This window comes from Pongo abelii, chromosome 2, assembly GCF_028885655.2.
Source record: "Pongo abelii isolate AG06213 chromosome 2, NHGRI_mPonAbe1-v2.0_pri, whole genome shotgun sequence".
In the NCBI taxonomy this organism is placed as follows: domain Eukaryota; kingdom Metazoa; phylum Chordata; class Mammalia; order Primates; family Hominidae; genus Pongo; species Pongo abelii.
Genome location: NC_085928.1, coordinates 160,059,216 through 160,080,811, shown reverse-complemented (window position 1 = coordinate 160,080,811; position 21,596 = coordinate 160,059,216). Strand labels below are relative to the sequence as shown.

General features: G+C 34.9%; 1 protein-coding gene across 6 annotated transcripts in view; it reads right to left on the bottom strand.

Annotated features, from left to right (window-relative positions):
- Window positions 1-232: 232 nt before the first annotated feature.
- The window catches only part of TSC22D2 (TSC22 domain family member 2), a 55,891-nt gene continuing 34,527 nt past the window's right edge, over window positions 233-21,596 (bottom strand). For 2 of the 6 annotated variants that reach the window (XM_024244883.3, XM_009239411.4), the window contains 2 exons: window positions 3,226-3,277; window positions 233-1,969 (listed from right to left, as the gene is read on the bottom strand). In XM_024244883.3, coding sequence (XP_024100651.3) covers window positions 1,709-1,969; window positions 3,226-3,277 — 313 coding nt within the window. In that variant the 3' untranslated portion in view covers window positions 233-1,708. The other 4 variants (XR_008523346.2, XR_002914407.3, XR_008523347.2 and 1 more) reach the window with 2 other exon arrangements.

The window sequence follows — 21,596 nt, the reverse complement described above, 5'->3', positions numbered from 1 at the left end:
CACCTTTCTGAATTCAAGTAAAAGTTTTGGTAGACAAGGATTTCCTACTTAAGTATCACTAACATAATATGAATATTGAGTACAAATATTGCTCACTATTCTTGCATTCTTTAAATTGTTTTACTTTGAAAATTTAAGAACTATCAGTAAGTCATTATTAACAGGTCTTTGAGTATTTTGAATTGTGAAAATACAAATCTAGTCAAATTTTGAACACATATAGAGCCAAATATTTCAACAAAACTGCAGTTTAATTTCAGAAAATGTGTTAAAATATATATTTATACATCAATTTCTGACATACACTTAATGTGTTAGTATACACAAAATGATGCTTTCTTTTGAAACTGTATTTATGAAATGTACATTTTAATTTAAATACTCAGTATACACTGCACTTAATCTGCATGTTGCATTTATTAAATACATTAAAATCTGCAATGTAACAAAACGTTTTCTGCATACGAAATTCAAAACACCATTTTAAATGAACAAAAGATGGCTCACTTTTTTTTTTTTTTTTTTACAACTAGTGTATTGTACACTAGCTCAGCTCCACCAAACTACCTGTTCGTTCTCTTTTATTTGACATTGTTCACAGACTAGTACATATTACAATAAGAGTGCTGGATAAAAACATGAGGTACGAAAGTGGTTCAAAGATTATAGGTCATGCAGATCATGCTAGACAGTAAAGAAAATTGTGACTGAGAAAACACTAAATAAAAATACATAAAGAATGTGCATTATAAAAAAAAAAAAAGACAAAAAAAAAAAAAAAAAGAAAACAAACTCCATTACACAGCTTTGCTTCTTTGGTTACAAAGTAGGTTGAACAATTTCACAGCTTTTTATTCCCACCCGAAAAAAAAGTCATACGAAATGTTGAAAAGCAGAGGAATCGTGGCAATTTCTCTTAGAAAGTAGAAACAAATGAACAAAGTTTTCTTCATCAAAATAGCCCAATTATTTATTATATCACAATAACTGGTGACTACCTGTACAGTTGCACTATGTTCTTCATACTTACACTATACAAAATTTACATTCAAGCTGGGTCTTTACTACTGAAAATAAATACCATAAGTAAATTGCCATTAGTGTTAGAAATATGCCAGGATTCTTTTGTTCAATTATTGCCTAAACGTTTTATCTATTAAATGCAATCCTGTCTTTCACTTCCTTTACTGATACTTATAATTATTCAAAAAAATTAAAAAAGTTCTGTGACATTGTTCATGTACATTATGAAAATAGCAGCCCTGTAATAAATAAAACACAAATAAATGAAAACTTATGTAGGCAAATGTTACTGAATCAGAAAGAAAAGTGGCTCTTTAGATGAACTGTTATTTATAATGTGATAGGAAGGCTCAGGGTAAATCCACGGGTAATAGGAAACATGGGAGAGCCACCAAAACTCTTAAAGACCCCACTCATGCGCACCAGGTAAAATGCAGACTTTGCTCGCTTTAATAAACCCCAGCTATTATTCTCCTTGTGTACTGATGACATAGAACTGGACATCAACAGCGCTGCATGACATCTCAGAGAGGAAAAGCTCTTGTAGAATGATTGTCTAATACTGAAAAGGCCAAACACACAACCAAAGCATGGCTACTTGCTTTCGTATAAAGTGGAAAGAACACCAGTGGCACACAAGGATAGATTGCTTTCAGTTTTTTTCTTAATGAGGCTTAAGAAAGCTTTATGCTGAGGAGACATTCGGCTGCTGTGGAGGTTGCGTTGGCTGCGGAGGCTGTGCTATCACTGCTTGCTGTTGAGAAGTGCTACCAGGATTGGCCTGTTGGGTTGGGAGTTGGGATAATTGATCATTGCTTGAAAGAGATTTTAACAGTGCATTTTCTCGTTCAAGTAAAGAGTTTCTTTCAACTAATTCTTTTATTTGTTCCTTTAAAACTTCCACTTCTTCTCTTACTGCATACATCAAATGGCTTTTCACCAGATCCTGTGAAAAACAAAATTAGGAATGTCAAAAGAGTGAAAAGATAAAAGTGGTGCTATCTGGTTCTGGCCTACTTGGTGCTAAGTTTTTATACTAGTTTTCCTGCTCTTGCTTTTAATGTTTCTGCTTTATCTTGACTGAGCCTATGGAAGATGGGTTGGAAAAAATCCAGTTCCCAACTAGAGCAGTAAGCCCAGAATTTTCTTTTCAAAGTTTGGGACGATTTCCAAAAAATATCAGCTTCTTAAATTGTCAACTAAGCTTAGAATTAAAAAAAAAAAAAAAAAGTTTAAAATCACATGCTTAAAATGGTAGATCAAGAGAACAAAGGAACAATATTCCAACGGAAAGCTGTTTGATGTTAAACTAGTCATAGTACTGCTTTAAAGTGACCAATAATTTTGGACTTTAAAATTTTAATATTTAAAAAAAATAGTTTGAGACTAACAGTCCTGTAAGGTCTCACACCTGTAATCCCAGCACTTTGGGAGGCTGAGGTGGGTAGATCACCTGAGGTGAGGAGTTTGAGACCACCTTAGCCAACACGGTGAAACCCCATCTCTACTAACAATACAAAAATTAGCCAGATGTGGTGATGTGGTGGTGTGTGCCTGTGGTCCCAACTACTCAGGAGACTGAGGCAGGAGAATCATTTGAACCTGGGAGGTGGAGGTTGCAGTGAGCCAAAATCGTGCCACTGTACTTCAGCCTGGGTGACAGAACGAGACTATCTCAAAACAAACAAAAATACCAACTTTTTTTGTAGAGATGGGGTCTTGCTATGTTGCCAAGTTGGTCTCAAACTCCTGGCCTCAGGTTATCCTCCCACCTCAGCTCAAGTGCTGGGATTACAGACACAATCCACTGTGCCTGGCCTACTTATAGCTTACTTACAGTCTACTTCAATCAGACCTCCAGCTGTTTTTGCTTTAATACTCTTTTTTGCTCTAAAGTACTTTCAGTGCTGAAATATCTGGGGAACATACTGTCTTTAAATATGTATGCCCCCTCACCAATGGCCCTTATCAATGATAATGCATGAAATGTGAGATATTCAAATGGAAGAAATATCTACTTAATTAGTATTTCTAGACTAAAAATTCTCAATGTTCTAGCATCTTCAACTAAATCTCATTTTTAGTTGAAGATTTGGTCATCTTTGGTTTAAATAAAGTATTTGTTTTCTAAAACTGACAAAAGCTAAGTGTTCTATACAACCAACAATCTATGAAATGGGAGAACTGTAAACTTTTACTTACCATTGCTTGTTCTATTTTGTTGTCAATGGCTACAACACCTCCCCCAGATGCACTGGAAAAAATTAGAATATATTATTAAATTATTCTAAAAAATTTAACCTGCCTTCCAACTCTTAAAAGAATGTAAAAGACATTCGTGTTTCACTTAAAACCAAATATACAGTAATTTAAAATAGCTTATTCTGTTCTGACAATTTCAGTACTCAAAGATCTCATTTCTAAAATGAAAGTCTCAGTAAACAGATGATTTCTACAGGTCCTTTGTAGTGCCAACATTTCTAATTTGCCTGTGATATATGTATGCTACGTTAAAACTAACTCTCAATTGTATTAAGAATTTCTCTGTTCAGTGGTTTTAAAAAGATACATTTTAAATGGGCAGTGTCTTCTCCGTATCTCTTAAATTTCTTCATTAACCAACTATATATTCTAAATTGCCTTTCATGTAGAAATTCCAATAATTACTTATTGTAGTAAAATTCAGATGATGGCTTGACTTTTTTTTTTCTAGTCCCTCCTCTTAGTAAGACTTTTCTGCTATAAGTTTTATACTTTAACATCTAGTTTTTTAAAAAAAATTTAATGGCTTCTAAAAATGATTCAGAAAGCCTTTGGGCAGGATTGGTTAACAAGAAACTCAACATTCAGCCAGGCTTGGTGGCTCACGCTTGTAATCCCAGCACTTTGGGAGGCCAAGGAAGGTGGATCACTTGAGGCCAGGAGTTCCAGACCAGCCTGGCCAACATGGTGAAACCCCATCTCTACTAAAAATACAAAAAAAATTAGCCAGGCTTGGGGCGGGCGCCTGTAATCCCAGCTACTCAGGAGGCTGAGGCAAGAGAATCACTTGAACCCAGGAGGCGGAGGCTGCAGTGAGCCGAGATCATGCCATTGCAATCCAGCCTGGGCAACAAGAGCAAAACTCCATCTCAAAAAAAAACAAAACAAAAAGAAACTCAACATTCTGGCAGACCTACATGTATTTGATTGTAGGTTACTTGCTGGCAAAAATCACCTATAAGGTATGTGTGGGTTTAGATCAGTTCTTCTGGGGAATAACTGAAAAGTTATCCAGCCTGTAAGCACATTCCAAGTTCAAATATCACCTTAGCAATTGTACGATAATAACACAGAAGGCTAATTGTCCTCTTTGGTGGTTTATATTCTACCATGTATTAAGTAGTAAGAATAGCTGGAATTTATACCCTTTTATTGTTTTTTAATGAATTTTATTTCTAAAAACAGTTATTAGGTTTTTAAAAATTACTCTTATAAAGAAAAATCTGATACTTTAGCTTATTGTATCAATACAAAAAGATAATTTTTATATGTTACTAAATATTCTTCATAAAGTATACTCCACCTAAGAAGATTTTAGTGCTAAAATACCTGGAAACTACTTTACTTTAGATGGTGTGGACCCACAATGTTGTATCAGATTGAGGCTCAGAAATATCCTGTCCTATGATATCCTGCTATTCACTTCCTATGTGACCATCAGCAAATCACCTATTTAACTTCCCTGGATCTCAGTTTCCCCATCTTTAAAACAAAGGGGTTGATGTCAATGTCTCAATGGACTTTCCACTTCTAAATCCTTGAAACCTTGAATCATTACATGGGAAACTAAGTTTGTTTGTTTGAGCATTAACCACATTAATTACAGCATACTACCTTCACTTCTTGCTGCTACTATTTCTAAAATGAAGAGAGGTTTTGTATATCTAATATCTAGAAAGGATTTATGGATCATTAACAAATACTTTATATGTGCTGGGCTTTAAATGCTTTTAGTGAGCTGTGCAAAGTATGACTATATGTAACTATAAACTACAGAACCACTAAGTAAACCATAACACTTTAGTATATGCTTCAGTGCCAGATACCATGCAGACATATTCACCACAAATACTGAACACATTTTGGCAAAAAAGACGGTGAAAGGCATTTAGATTAGTTTGCTTGGGAATCCCAGATTATACTTTCTATATTTTTATTGACATGGCAAGGAAAGATTGAATTACTTTTAAGTCATGTCATGACTTAAATCATTTGATTCCTTCAACACATTTGGTTTAAATAGCACACCTTAAATACTAACTGCAACATCAGTTTTATGTATTAACAAGCAGTAAAAAAAAAACAAAAATTACTGGGTTTTTTTTTGATAATTAAAATCAGTCAGCGAGTTTTAGAATGATTCCCGTAGCTAAGGAAGAATAGTTAGCATGCTATTCTTTGAATGCTGATCTAACAAATTCTTGTCCTAAGATCTCTTTTATGACAACAGAAGAAACACGTTTGCAAGGTATAAACAGATCATGATGAAGACGTATCCCTTAAACGGTGTTAATATTTCAACTGTTAGGTGTTGTACTCTAATAGAATAAATCAGTGTCAAATATAATTACTACCACTATAGTGACCTTTAACTGTCTTGAAGGCTATTATTCAAGAATTCTATAACCTACTGCAGGGGCCTCAAACTTTAGCATGCACCAGAATCATCTGGAGGTCTTGTTAAAACGCAGGTTGCTGGGCTCCCCACTCAGAGTTTCTGATTCAGTAGGCATGGAACCAGGAATCTGCATTTCTAACAAGTTCCCAGATGATGTGGAATCTGCTGTCTGACTATGCTTTGAGAACTGCTGGCTTACAAATCAAAGTTACAGGAGGAAAAATTAAGAAGCCTAATTCTATTTTTAAAACTTTTTAGCCTGGCATATAAAATTCTTTATGACTTTGACCTCTGCCTTATACAGTCTGTTTTCCTCTTATACTCCATCTGCCTATTGTGTTATGGTCTTATATAACTATTTGTAGTATGTGGAACATATGTTCTCTCGGGTTTCCTTGGCTTTGCAGAAACTGCTCCCTCAGCTGGAAATGCTCACAGTTCCAATTCATCTGGCTATCTTAGACCTGTCCCTTAAGATGGTCCAGTGCCATCTCTTCTGTGATGCTGTTTGATTTTCTAAGGTAGAGCCAATTACTCCATCCTTTCTGGGGTCTACCAATCTTCACAAACTTTTTATAGGCAAAAAGGCAGAATAGCAAATTCTGGCTCCTCCATATACTCACTATATGAATTCTGGGAAATTATTTAACCTTTCTAGACCTCAGTTTTTTCATTTAAAATAAGGATTATATGCCAATTGTGAGGATTAAATACGTTTAAATAATGCATAGTACTTGGCACACTGAGCACTCAATACAGACAGTGATTACTTTATAATACTACCACTGTTGATCCTATTAGATTGAGCTCCTTGAGAAAGGTTCCATAACTTCTTCACCTTTGTGAATAAGTGAATTCAGTGCTTAGCACATAGTAACTCAATGCATACTGATAGTAATTAGATATGATAGATTTGAAACAATTAATGGTTCATATGAGAAAGGCATTAAAATTTTTTGAGTTCAGATAAATCAGTTCTCAAAGTGTAGTCCCTGAACCAGAATCATCAGCATCACCTGGAAACTTGTTAGAAATGTAAATATTTGGACCCACCAAGACCCTGTTAGAAATGTAAATATTTGGACCCACCCCAGATTTACTCTTGGGGCGGGGCCCCGTAATCTATTGTAACAAACTCTCCAGGTGATTCAGATAGAAACTAAAGTATGAGAACCACTGCTTTAAATAGCCATATTTACAATGAAGATACCAATATGGTGGTCTTAAGCAAATAAGAGACTATTTTATTTCAAGATCCCAGAATATGGTTTAAAAATACTGTTTCAATGAGGGTATCAAGAAGTTTTCTATTATGTTCAAAGTTATCATAGTGAGATTTGACTCTCTTTTAAAATGAGAAAGATCAACTGAAGCAGAATCAATAATTTCCTTCCTTCACCTAATGTTATAATACTATATACCTTGTTTTCTTTTTAATTATTACATTCAGCACATTATATTTTGATGGTTAACCAGTTTCCAAACTTAAGCTCCCTAAGAAAAGGCTTCCTGTCTTCCAGCACAAAGTATACATACCCAGTACCCTACAATGGTGGTAATATATTTCAGATTAGTGTGTATGTATAGATACACACTCAAACTGAAATAAGTCATTTTTAAATCAAGTGTTACAATTACTGCCACAGAAGCATGAGGGAAAAATGAGTTCAGAATTTTCTTTTTTAAACTATTATGGTAAACTGGAAATGCTAAATAAAGTCAAAAGATAATTTTTAAAAATAAACTTTCTATTTACTATGAATCATTCTTAGAATAAAAATCAAACATTTATTAGCATTTACAGATGCATTAAAAATTGTGGATATGGAGAGAATGAACAGAAATATAGAGCTGTGGAAAGTAAGAAAGACCTACAAGAAAATATTTATTTACTGGAATTGCTGCTCCAAAATAACTAAATGAGCTTGAATTCAGTGTTTAAAGCTAATTATACTTACACTCACAGAAAAAGTAAAACTCAAAGTATCAATGCTACACTAAGGCAGGTTGGCTTTCCATGCTGTTCATCTTTTAATTGATCCTAACTGGCTCCCCACCACAGCTTTTCCTCCTAGGTTTCCTTACTCTTACCATGAGATTACTTGCAACATTACGGAGAAAGCAAGAGGACGGATGAAGAATTTCCAACTTTGTCACAAGTTAAAATCACTAAAGAAAAAGGTAATCTAATTTAATCTCTCTCTCTTTTTTTTTTGAGACAGAGTTTCACTCTCGTTGCCCAGGCTGGGGTGCAATGGCGCGATCTCGGCTCACCGCAACCTCCTCCTCCCAGGTTCAAGCGATTCTCCTGCCTCGGCCTCCCGAGTAGCTGGGATTACAGGTATGTGCCACCACGCCCAGCTAATTTTGTATTTTTAGTGGAGACGGGGTTTCTCCATGTTGGTCAGGCTGGTCTCGAACTCCCGACCTCAGGTGATCTGCCTGCCTTGGCCTCCCAAAGTGCTGGGATTACAGGCGTGAGCCACCACGCCTGGCCTTGATCTCTATTTTTAAAAAACTATGATAAACCAACTTTTTTCTTTATCTGTAGTAATGTGGACAGAGACATCGTGACTACTTATTTAAAATAAAAAAATTCGGCCTGGGCAACATAGTGAGAACCCATGAAAGAAAAGAAAGAAAAGAGAAAAGAAAGCAAGCCCATGGTCCTGGTTACTCAGGAGGCTGTGTGGGAAGACCGCTTGAGCCCTGGAGCTTGGGGTTCATTACTGTACTCCAGCCTGGGTGACAGAGCCAGATCTGTCTCTAAAAAAAATAACAGAACTACTTCTCTTTTTCAAAATGGACATATTTTGTCTTTCCCTAGATATAAATGCTAATTAACAAATCAACAACATAGAGGAAAAGAACACTTAATGATTGTCTACTTTAGGGCAAGCACACCTTTATCTTAATGAGTCCTTACAATAAGCCTGAGCAACATTCTCATTTTACAGTTGAGGAAACTGAGGTCAAGTAACTTGCTCAAAGACACAATACTAGGAACAGGATTCAAACCTGGACCTAATGTCAAAACACATGTATTTTCTTCCATAATAGTAAGACTGTGAAAAAATAATCTCTAATGACCTGAAATAAATCCAGAATTATGTGTATTATTAAGAGTGCTTTAACTAAGTACCAAATGTTAAGTTGTGAAACCGTAAGCATGGATCCAAAGATTAAACCATGCTCAGAATATGCCATTTATCTTATCTGGCAAATTCCTAGAAGAGGTTCAGCTCTGAGAATAAGGGAGGGAACCTCTTAGAAAAGGCACCTGCTTAGTGATCTTTTTATAGCTGATATAGTTTACCTAATTGGAAAGAACGAAAATGTTTTCTGGTTTGTTAGAAAGCTGAAGATGCCTTAAAAATTTTATGTATCTTTAATTAAAATACTGCAAAAAATAAATAAATAAAATAAATGCCTTGCTTTACTCAAAGACTCCTCTAACTTTGCATTGAGTTACAATCACAACTATAAATGCACTACAGGAACTCTCCAAATTACACAATCAAATCTTTTGTAATACAAACTCCTTTAAGTTGGTAAATCTGGCATACTTCATGCTCACACCGCCTTGCCCAAACCAACTAAAACTGATTCTTCAGAAACTCACAAGTAGAAGGAAGCTATACCTTTCTTTGGGGGCAGTCCTAAGGAATCATACACTGTTTCCAGTAAATCATCTATAACCTTTATTCCACCCACTCCCATCTCCCAAAATAAGCACTGTAATAACATCATTACTACTAAAATGCATTAATTCTAACCTGGGTAACATTTTGCCTATTCTCTAACAAATGGATGTTTTATTTTTTTAGAAAGAAAATTAAGAAAATGCAAGTCACTGATTACAAAGGAATAAATCTAATGAATCTACAGTTCAGCAAGCTTGTGAGGTTAAATATAATTTTAAAAATCCACCACTCTTCTGTAAGAGGAGACTAAAAAAATATTTACAGCTTAATTTAAGAACAAATAACAATTTTCCTTTCAAAAGGGCCTAAATAAATAAAATTCATGTAGACAATCTCTGGCTGAATGCAAACCTCTATGGTTAAGAATAAAAATTGGGTGAAGTTAATAATAAATTAAACTAAGAACTCAAAATGTTATGTTATTCTAATTATCGACCATCAGTTCTACCAATGTAAAACAAACAATGTTTAATTTCATGATTTAAAAAAACCCCAAAATGCCCCATAGAGATTACTATTAGCAGTAACACAAAATAAGTTATTTTAAAGCTATTATTCATCCTGAGCAAGCAGGTAAAATTTCTACTTACAAAACTTAAGTGTTACTTTTTCTCAAGTAGCCAGTCCTGCAATGGTGTGATGAACGCTTTTACCAAGGAACTATTAAAAACTCAGTTAAATATTTATATAATGATTGATATTTATTGTCAGCATCTTCTACAAAAACCTTGTTCACCAATGCCCTCAGCATATTTTATATCTATCTTGTTAATTTTAGCCAAATGGCTAGCCAGTAAAGCGTAGATTAAAGAGCATGCAATCTATACGAAGTCCATCTCCTACCTTAGACCCCCTTTGTCTAGAGTCAGTCTTATCATCTGTACTGAGAACTTTAAATAAACACATTTAATTAGAATTTCTTTAATACTTTGGTGGGAAAGGACTATGTAACTGCATGCCTAATTTTTTTTTAAAGTTAAAAAGTCTCTAATAAATTTTCCTAAAATCTGTTAAGACCAGATGCCCAATAGAAAAATGGGGAGAATTCACACTGAACATTAACAAGAAAGACATGAAAAAATACTCAACATCTGAATCATAAAATAAAAATACAAATTAAAACTATAATGTAATACTATTTTCCAAAACAGATTTCTCTCCTTTTCCCTCTCTTCTCTCCCGACCTCCCTCCCCTTAATTATTCACTCTCTGAGCCAGAATCATTCACCTTGGAATTTATCCTCTAGATATTTTATATACACAGCAAACAATGTTAACAAGGCTACTCATTACAACACTGTTTATAACAGCAATGCTTCTGGTTAAATGAATCATGGCATAGCCATCTATTCAATTAAATAGTATGAATCTATTAAAAAACCATGAAGATACTTTTCTAGTATTGAGATGGGAACAATGTATTCTGGAGATCTTTGAAAGTAAAGGTACAGATGTGTGCACAATACATTATAATTTACATTAAAGAAGATAATATACATTGATTTGCTTATACACACATAAAGAAGGATATACACACATTAAGAAAGTGGCTATCTGTTTGGGAAGGCAGGCAGATGCAGGACAGAGATAGAAGCAAGAGTACTTTTACTACATCTTGAAGAACAATGAAAAACATGTTCCAAAATGAAAATGACTCATGAAGGAGTTATCTTGTACAGTGTAAACTCCAGACATGAACAAATGGCAGACAGGAAAAGTAATGACAGAAAATAGGAAAGGGAGAAAGGAGGGAAGAGGTGCCAACTCTATTTTCTCTAGGAACTATTTCATTCTGCAAGATAAGGTACCATATTCAACAAACAAAACAATGATCAACATAAGTGATATTTGTGATTTGTAAAAATCCTGTTTCTTGGTTTAGAGTGAATTATAACCATCTGCGAATGTGATGTAAATTATGTTTATAGCTCCCAGTACAGCAATTTCTGTTTATTCAAAGTAAATCTGGTAAGCAAATGGTAAAAATTTGTGGTAAAGATCTACAATACAAAAAGTCATGTAAACTTACACAATAAAAATGTTACATTAAAAATTTATCCCCCAATTATATATATATACAAGATTAAAATTAACATTATCTTCTTTTTCCAGATCTCTTTCACATTTCCAAGTTATGATATTTTGGGGGATCACTTTAATATCTGGTAGTAAAATTCTGATAAAATTACTTTTTTCTTGTAGAGCCATTTTAAAGAAACTTCGTTTTAAAACTAGCTGAACTAAAAATCTATTAAAACATTCAAAATGGAAGAGAGAAGAATTTAGTCTGGAAAAATTGAAGACTGATACAAAAGTAAAATTTGCACAGCATTTCACTATTACAGTCCAAATATTCCAAACAAACTAAGTTTAATTAATATCCTATTTCAAGTTAATACTTAAATGTTATAATAATATGGAATTACATTTATTTAAGATACTTGACTTTGTGTGCTAGCTAGTTGTTGTTTTTATAGAGATAGGGTCTTGATCTGATGCCCAGGCTGGAGTACAGTGGCATGATCATGGGTCACTGCAGCCTCAAACTCCTGGGCTCAAGCAATCCTCCTGCTTCAGTCTCAGTCACCCGAGCAGCTGGAACTACAGCTGTGCATCACCATTCCCAGCTGATTTTTAAAATTTGTTGTTTAGAAACAGGGCCTCACCCTGTCGCCCAGGTTGGTCTCTAATTCCTAGGCTAAAGCAATCCTCCCACCTCAGCCTCCTGCGTAGCTAGGATTACAGGAACCAGTCATCCTACGTAGCATTATTTCTTATTAGATGAAATCATTATTTCTTAATAGACTAACAATAGGCAAAGTTTAACAGGTTGAAAAGATTATTTCCTTCCTCTGAGTAAGACCTAAGAAAGGACAGGAGAAAGGGATATGAGGAGGGTGGCATTTTCCTTGATACTGAAGTACTTAACATTTAGAGCAGGCTCTCTTGAAAGAGATTTCATTTTACTGTTTACATAGCAGCAACTACCTAATCTGATGACAGCATATTATTGAGGAGTGAATAATACATACCAAGGAATGTAAGCCCCAATTAAAAACTCGACACTATAATACCTGCTACTTTAAATTATTTCTTGGTGACTGGAAAAATAGTGTAAGACTGACAGTTACCTAGACTTAGATGTACACTGGTACCTCAGAGGAAAAAAAGGGTGATAGGGATTAGAAAATATTTCAAGTTTCAATTGAAGCACACAGAATCTTGAGAGATCAGTGAGATGATAAGGGAAAGAGACTATCTGTGACAAAAAAAATGCTAAGGATGCCTGGGGCTTTATTCTTGGAGCAACTAGGAGTTGGCTGGTATATCACAGAAAGGTGGCTAGATTTGGGGGGGGATGAAGTGGGGTGGGGAGTAGGTGGTGCAAATAAAGATGTGCAAATAAAGCACTGCAAATAAAGACAAGAAAAGAAATTTAAGTTTCACTTGGGACTACTGAATTTGGAGACATGGAAATGTAGAATCCTGTTGGAGAAATATAGAGAGAAGGCTGCTGGAAATAGGTATTGAGAACTCCAGAGTAATGTCTGGCCTAGAAGTCTAGATTTGAAAGTTGTAAAGAATGCAGTAAATTTGAAAGTTGTAAGAATGCAGTAGGCGACTCAAACCATAGGAGAAAACAAACTTGCATAAACAATGAAAAGACAAGTGGGGCCAAAACACTGGAGAACACTAACATGTAAAGAGTCAAGGAAAAAGATGGGCTTGGGAAGAAACTATTCTTAGGAATGCTACTTATTCTTTTCATCTAATGGCCTCACAACATTTGCCTCCTCTTTCTCAAGCATTCAACATATTATTTCTTTTTATTAAAGTCATTCTTGTTTAGACGCCTTGTTTCAATATCTTCTCAATCCCATTTCTACAGTGAGCCTTGACTAAAGTAAAAATGAGACTATCCCCTTTGGTATATGTATATATCAAAAGCCAAATACCAGTGAAAAGCATATAATTTTTGCTCATATTTTCATTTTGCCTATTTCTTTTCTTTATGCCTATTTCTTGAAAGTGCAGAAATGTTAGTTAAAATAGCTTTCTAGAAAAAGCATAATTCTATGCACAATATATTTGACTATGAACAATATATCTGACAAAGTAAAATTATATTAGGCTAGTCACTAGGATTTTGTGACTAGAATTTGTTCCAAAGTTATTAACTAATTTTTCTTTGCTACCAAGTCTCCTTCCTAATCTATCCCCCAAAGTCCAAGTACAGTAATAAATAAACGTTGTCAAGGGACCGTTTCAAAATAGGGCTAAACTCAGAAGAATATCATGGGGTTTTTAAAGAGACAGTTGCTTGATTCTAATTTAGACTAAAGGGAGAGCACAAGCATGGCCATCATTCCTTAATGAAATGAACAGAATATATCATATTGGGGGTGGGGGGAAAGCCTAGTCTTTATTTTTAATAGATCAATGAATGTTTTCCATTTGGAATGTTTTTTAAAATTATAGTGGCTTGGGTTTGAGCAAAGAATTACATCTTTCTTTTTAAAAATGTTTTGACTTGTTTGTAGAGACAGATCTCACTCTTGCCCATGCTGGTTTCAAACTCCTGGGCTCAAGTGATCCTCCTGCCTTGGCCTCCCAAAATGTTGGGATTATAGGCGCGTGCCCACTATACCCAGCCAAGGATTACATTTTTCACTTTCAACAAATATAAAGGCAACACTCTAAATACAGGCCCTGAAGAATTAAAGTTGTCTACGTTTCAGTTTACTAACTCTTGTCTAAAGTATTTTTTGTTCTCTACTTCATTCTGGGGTCAGACATTCTGAGGGGTAAGACAGCTTCTCACTCAGCAGTTGTCTAAGCAAAAAGTTGAATTCACAAAGAATAATAAAATGGCTTAAAAGCATAGGCTTTAGAATTAGACTAGCTGATTTTTTTTTTTTTTTTTTTTTTGAGATGGAGTCTCAATCTGTTGCCCAGGCTGGAGTGCAGTGGCACGATCTCAGCTCACCACAACCTCCACCTCCCAGGTTCAAGCAATTCTCCTGCCTCAGCCTCCCGAGTAGCTGGTACTACAGGTGTGCACCACCATGCCCAGCTAATTTTTGTATTTTTAGTAGAAACGGGGTTTCACTGTGTTGGCCAGGCTGGTCTCGAACTCCTGACCTGTCTCGGCCTCCCAAAGTGCTGGAATTACAGGCGTGAGGCTAGCTGACTTATAATCCAAACTCCAACCACTTACTAGTGGGGTGATCCTAGCAAGTTAACATACTGAAACTAGTTTCCTCAACTATAAAATGGGATACAGTTGTACATATCTTAAAGGACTGCTATAAGGATTATGTGAGACTGTTCACAACAGTACACACAACAACCCAATTAGTTCCTTTTATCATTTGGATCAATTTGGACTTTGACACTTTATAAGGTCTACTTTCCCAGTGCATCTTGGGAAAATTAAGTAAGAGTTAATCTCCCAAGGCAGTGAAACATGAATAAAAATCAATTATGATTAGTATTAAGAAACAGGTTTTATATTTATGTTTCACCCAAAATAAAATCCTAGTTATTCCTTAATAAATTGATTTTTTTGTCTTCAATTAAATGTTAAAGATTTAATGTAGCCACAAAATACGTTAATAAAAATTGCTTGACTTGAGATTTACATTTACAAGGCTTATTATTATTATTATTATTTTTGAGACGGAGTCTTGCTCTTGTCACCCAGGCTGGAGTGCAATGGCGCGATCTCTGCTCAGTGCAACCTCCACCTCCTGGGTTCAAGCGATTCTCCTGTACAAAGCGTATTAAACACAGGATTCCTGTGGATTGGACATTAATAACGTTCTTATGGATCTTTGGGATCTCGATGTTTCATTATTTAGAGTAAAATAATCTTAACTTACTGTGGGAAATTTTTCCAAAGCCCACTGAAATATAACTAATTTAATTCAAATAAAAATTTCCAAAAAGAGTATTTAAAAATATCCCAGGTCTTCCTTTAGTAGTGTTATATGAAAATTCAACAATAAATATTACTAAAAGCAAATAAGAAAAGTGGTATAAAGTGTTGTTTGCTTTCACCAAATTATTACCCTAGCTGAGAATCACTGCTTTAGAATTACCTTATTCGAAAAGGGATTCTGACGTAAAGTAAAAAACAGCACTACTATAAAATCTAAAGTGTCATTAGGTTTTTTTCACTCAAGCAAAACTGCACTCAAGTAGGCACCTTTCCAGAGACAAAAAGTTTAACATCTAAGTTTTTATCATTTCAGTCTAGATTCACGTCCTTGAATTCTTTTAGGCAATAATAATTCTAATAATTTAGACATGGTGAATGACAGAATTTTACAATAGTTTGTGTGAAATCTTTTATGATGAATTCTACACTTACATCACGACCTGAAATTTGTTAAATCGATTTAGATTCCAGAGATTAAGACTGTCACTTGAGATGGAATGCTCCACCTACATTTTCCTTAGCCTTCTTCCTTTCTTGCCAACAGGCTCCACTTCTCTGATTCGTCCATAATTTTTTTGTCTTTATCAAATGTTCCTTTCTCTTGAATTAAACCTTAAAAGCAGAAACTGTCCATCTCCAGGGTCTACTTATTTACACACTACTCTGCATATAATTGGTAGCAGACATATTACTTGAAGAAAAAGACAGAATACAACTTACAATATATTATCTAATTATATTTTATAAGTTTGGTATAAACAGATGTTATATTGGGCTCATCATGCCAGGACAAAGATCTAAGAAATTAACCAACTATTTAAACTATTAGAAACTAATTAAGGGTATCGCTGGAACACAGTAAAATATGGGCAGGCCTCGAGAATTTTTTTCTCCCTAATAAAGGTAGGTTTTTGATGTTCCTTGCATCTGGTTGTTACCCACTGAGAAAGAAGGAAAGTGCGCCAGTTTCTATATAATATAGGCAACTGATGTAAATAGAAAAACGGGTTTAAGTTTGAGTAACAGAAAAGGGCTAGGCTCTATGAATTTCCAGGTTACTGCTGCCATGGCCAGTGAAACTTGGTAACTCCATATACTGATCATGGTGATGACTAAATCATATAAGACTTCATGGATAATAAAGTGGATGTTAAAAACTTAATGATCTTAAGATAAAAACCTTGACACAGACTTTTTTACATTAGAATCATGGATTTAAGGAGAAACCATTTGTAAATATGGTGAAAAGCTTGATTGTATAATCATGCCTCATAAGTATCTATGCGTTCTCTCAGCTGACTAATCTCACTCTCTATTCAATCAAAATTAAGTCTAAAAGGAGAATTAAAAATCCTAAATGCTTTTGGTCAGATAAAAAAGACAATTCAAACTACCATGCCTTTAAGCATGACTCATGAATAAGTGCAAGTTCTATGTAAACTAGATCCAGGAGTCTGAAGTCATTCACATTTATTTCACTCTTTTTACATTGAGGATCAGGTCACATATAAAGGTTTCCCATGAAGTCCTTGTATCATCACTAGAATCAATACGTAGAGAAACGTCCTTGCGATCTCTAAGTTATTAAGCAATGTCTCCTTATCCATTTTTGAAAAAGAACTTTATGACTATGTACTAAAACCAGTGATTTACGGCCATGAACTGGAAACCACATTCTTGATTATAGCAGCTATGAAAATACAGAAATAACTAGAGGATGTACCCAGTTCAATGTCTCCACAGACTTCTTAGTGCTGCTTATATATGCTTTAAGTGATGGCAATCATCTGATTTTTCTGCTTCACATTTTAAGATTCCCTGTTTTACAGAAAGGGTTTATGGGAGGTTTATAAATACAAAAAGAGACCAGGATGCAAAAGTAAGACATCACTGGAGGTATTCAAAGGCTAGATGACAACTTGGAAGGAACACTGTAGACATGATCCAAGTACAGGACAGGTGGTTAGAATAAATGACCATTAAATTCCCTTCTAACTCAGTTTTCTAATGCAAAACTCAGAAGATAAATTCTGAGAGGTGATATTAAATAAAAGGGCGTTGGCTCTGGAGTTATACCCAGGTTTGAATCCCATCTCTCACCTTATTTTATAACACACAGTCTTGCTGTCTCCCAGGTTGGAATGCAATGGTGCCATCATAGCTCTCTGCTGCCTTAAACTCCTGGGCTCAAGTGATCCTTCTGCCTCAGTGGGATTACAGGCATGTGCCATCATGTCTAGCTAATTTTTCTTTTTTGCAGGTACAGACAGGGTTACTCAAGCTGCTGCTGAACTCCTGGCCTGAAGCAATCCTCCTGCCTTGGACTCTCAAAGCGCTGGGATTACAGGCTTGAGCCACTGCACCAAAACTGAGATATGACTTTAGACAAGCTAATATTTAGCTTCCCCAAAGGACAATAATAGGACCGGGTACTGGGATTCAGTGAGATAATGCATTCGTATCTGGCACATGGTAAACACTTACTATGTTACCTAATAACTTGCAGTAATAATTTATAGTGGTCAAAATCTAAATGTCATGAAATACACAAGAAACACTGACTTAGGAGTTAGGTAATGTGGTTTCTACATTTGAGTCTTGTCTCTAATTGCATACAATAATCTCTGACATTATTTTCAGACACCAAATTTTGTGATGCCACATTCCAAAGGGGTTGTAATGAACTTAAACATTTATCAGACCCTGGGGATACAACGTCAAATAAACATAATTCCAGAGGTTTGTGAGTTTACAATTAGTGCAGGAGACATATAAGATGTTAAGTGTGATAAGTACTAAGACAGAGCAAGATTTTAGAGGGTGTTCTGGGGGCATATAATCAAGCTCTTGGATCAGGAAAGAATTAGTAGAGGAAGTGCTACAGCTGGGTGGAGAAAAAAAAGATGGGTACAAAAAAATGTTCCAAGTAAAAAGAGCAGTAGGTGCAGTTGGCCACATTAGAAAACTCAAACAACAAGGACTAGTCAGAAGGTTGTTGCATTTTCACATAAGAAAGGATAGTATACTGAATGGGGACAAGAGATGGATAGGCTGGCAAAACACTCAGGAGGCAGACATGGCAGTACTTTGTGATTAACCGGCTATGAGAGGTCAGGGAAGTTTGAATATAAGGGGAGATGCCTAGGCTGGAAGTAACGGGTTTGAGCACCTTAGAGCATACAGGTGACTTCCTATAGCATAAAGATGATATGTGCATGGAGGCCATCTATAAGCTCTTACCACGATGAAGAATGTAAGAAGAAGACAGCATTCTGATGACTCCATTGATTGATTGATTGATTGATTGAGACTGAGTCTCACTCTGTTGCCCAGGCTGGAGTGGAGTGGTGTGATCATGGCTCACTGCAGCCTTGACCTCTCAGGCCCAAGCAATCCTTCCACCTCAGCCTCCCAAGTAGCTGAGAGCACAGGTGTGCACCACCACGCTCAGCAAATTATTTATGTAGAGATGGGGCCTCCCTATGTTGTCCAGGCTGGTCTTGAACTCCTGCACTCAAGTCATCCGCCCACCTCAGCCTCCTAAAGTGCCGGGATTATAGACATGAGCCACCATGCCCGGCCTCCGATAATATTTAAAAGAACAGACAGAAGGGAAAGCCTGCCAAATGGTCTGAGAAGCAACAACCAGCAAGGTAGAAGGAAAAACAGGAGGGAATGGTATCACAGATATCAAAATATCAAATATCAGTTCAAAATTAAAAACCTATCACATATCAGTATTAGCTTTAGTTTTAACTAAATAGTTTAAAAACTATTGAAAATCTACTTATCTACCATGATTGCAACTATTAATATATATGTATTCCAAGTCTGGGAATATGCAAACACTAAGATGGTAATTGTGTTAAAAACTTGGATTAAGTATGATTATTCTTATTCTATTTTCCAAACTTCCCAATTTGAATTTTGAAAAGGCAAACGTATTACTACTACAGAAGTTGGGGTACAAATGTATTTTATATATTTATATGTATTATATATATATATATGACTTTTAGATAGAATTCTCATATTCTGATGACCTATCAAGTTGTTTGTGCATTTTTAACCGTGGTGCTAAAGAAACAGTTTATACTAGCTCTGCAGACTATTTCAACATCACTCAGGAGCAAACAAAGTCTTATGGTTTTAAGCAGTACTATTATTGTAGATTCAACCTTTTATTATTAATACTTAAAAATAGGGAAAAGGTTATAAGATGTGGAGCTCATCTGAGAGTAAAATTAAACCAACAAAAAGGATATGACAAAGTACAAAGGAAAACAAAACCAAAAAACCTCACGTATCCCAAAAAATTAATTTTGCCTGGTAAATGCTTTAAAAGTGGGCAAAAAAGGAGGTTTCTCAATAGAATTATTCGCAACTAAAGGCAAATGGAAAACTCTCACATAGCATTTAATAAGGGTTTTACATGCAATATATCCCACTATCCCAAGAAATATCTGCAGTTCAAAGCTGCTTTTTAAATTAATGCTTCCTTGTGTTTGCTGTTTATAAATCCTAAATATTAAAGGGTGAGTTCCTTAATAATACTATTCTAATAAGTACTAAGACTTTTCTAAAAAAAAAAAAAACACATATATTTGCTTATATTCATAAGAATTAAATCTGAAAAGAATTTATTTTTTAATGCAATTAATACTTAACGTTTAGATAGTAAGCAACTTCCAACATTTATTTTTTGGCAAATACTTTAAAAGATAGTTTTGTAATGGAGGATGACCCATTGCTACTTAAGTTCAAGATAAATCAAATTTATGAATTCACATCTTCATACAATATAAAATTCTTGTTTATCTTATCCTTCAAATTTTCAGAGGATACCAGCATATTGATACCCAGGTTCCACTTAGTAATAAGATTTGAATTCTAGCTCCACCACTCAATGGCTATGTGACTTGAGCAAGTTACTTAACTTCCCTAAGCTTTCAATTTTCTTCTCTGTAAACTGAGGATATTGATAATATCTATTAATATATGACTTTGTGAAAATTAAATAAGATAACATGCCAAAAATATTCAGCACAGTACCTGACACTCAGTAGCCAAAACACAACTACTCTGCAGAAAAATCCAATTGACCTTTGAGCACAGAGACTGACAGTACGAAATTCCTAAACTAAATGTGGCTTGGCTCTGATTTGTCCCATCAGTCTAATGGGCATTTATAGTAACCCAGCATTGAATAAACATCAGTAAGAGTCACAGGACCAATGTTCTCATTAGAAATTTCTTTCACGACTCATACTTAGGTGTCTAACAAGGATTGTCCTTTTGACACAAAACATTCACTAGCAATGTTTCTTAACTGTTTTTGACAGATGAAAATTTGACAAATGCTCAGAAAAAAAAAAAATCTGACAAATGCTCTGAACCTTTCACAGAAAAGTGAACATAAGAAAATTCTACCCAAAATCCCACATGGTTCATGATCTCCTGAACCCCAGCCACTGACTACTACATATGGATACCCTATACTAGAGAAATTAGAAGTTATTTTCCTGATTATCAAAGTTATGTAGATTATAGAAAATAAAGAAAATAAAAAAGTATATGGAATAAGAGATAACTTAATTAGTTTGTTGTATTTCCTTCCAGACTACTATTGATTACAATTACTGGCTTAAGGGACTTAAGCTTATAGAATGTAATGAAGTCATGGAATACTATATCAGAAACAATTTAGAATATTATTCAAAAGGCAGAATGGGCAAAGGATAAAATAACATATCTCTGGTTAAGGATAAAGTTGGAATATATATAGTGGCCTGTTTAGTTGATATCAACCCATACCTTCTGGCTTTTTTGGAAAATAAATAATTTCAAATAATTCTTGACTGACATGCAGGATATGCATACCACACTTTAATGAAAATATGAATTCTACAATTATATGACCTTGGACAAATAATCCAGACTCCTTTTCTTCATCTGCAAAATATTATGATCTTCAGATTAAAAGGTATAAGGTCTTATTCTGAGCTAAACTCTATCCTTCCAATGGTCCTCCTACAAAATACAGCTGTGTAAAACAAAGCAAAATAAGAAACTGCATGAAACAAAATAGTTTTTTTTCTAAGCAGAATACAATTCTGAGAGAAAATTAATTTTCGGGGAATATAAAAAATGTGCAATGACTTCTAATATATCATTTTCATATGATATTGGCATCTTAGGTATTCTCAATGTAAGAACTGAAAACATTTTCTTGGCTTTATTTTAGACATTTAGAAGAAACATGTCTTTT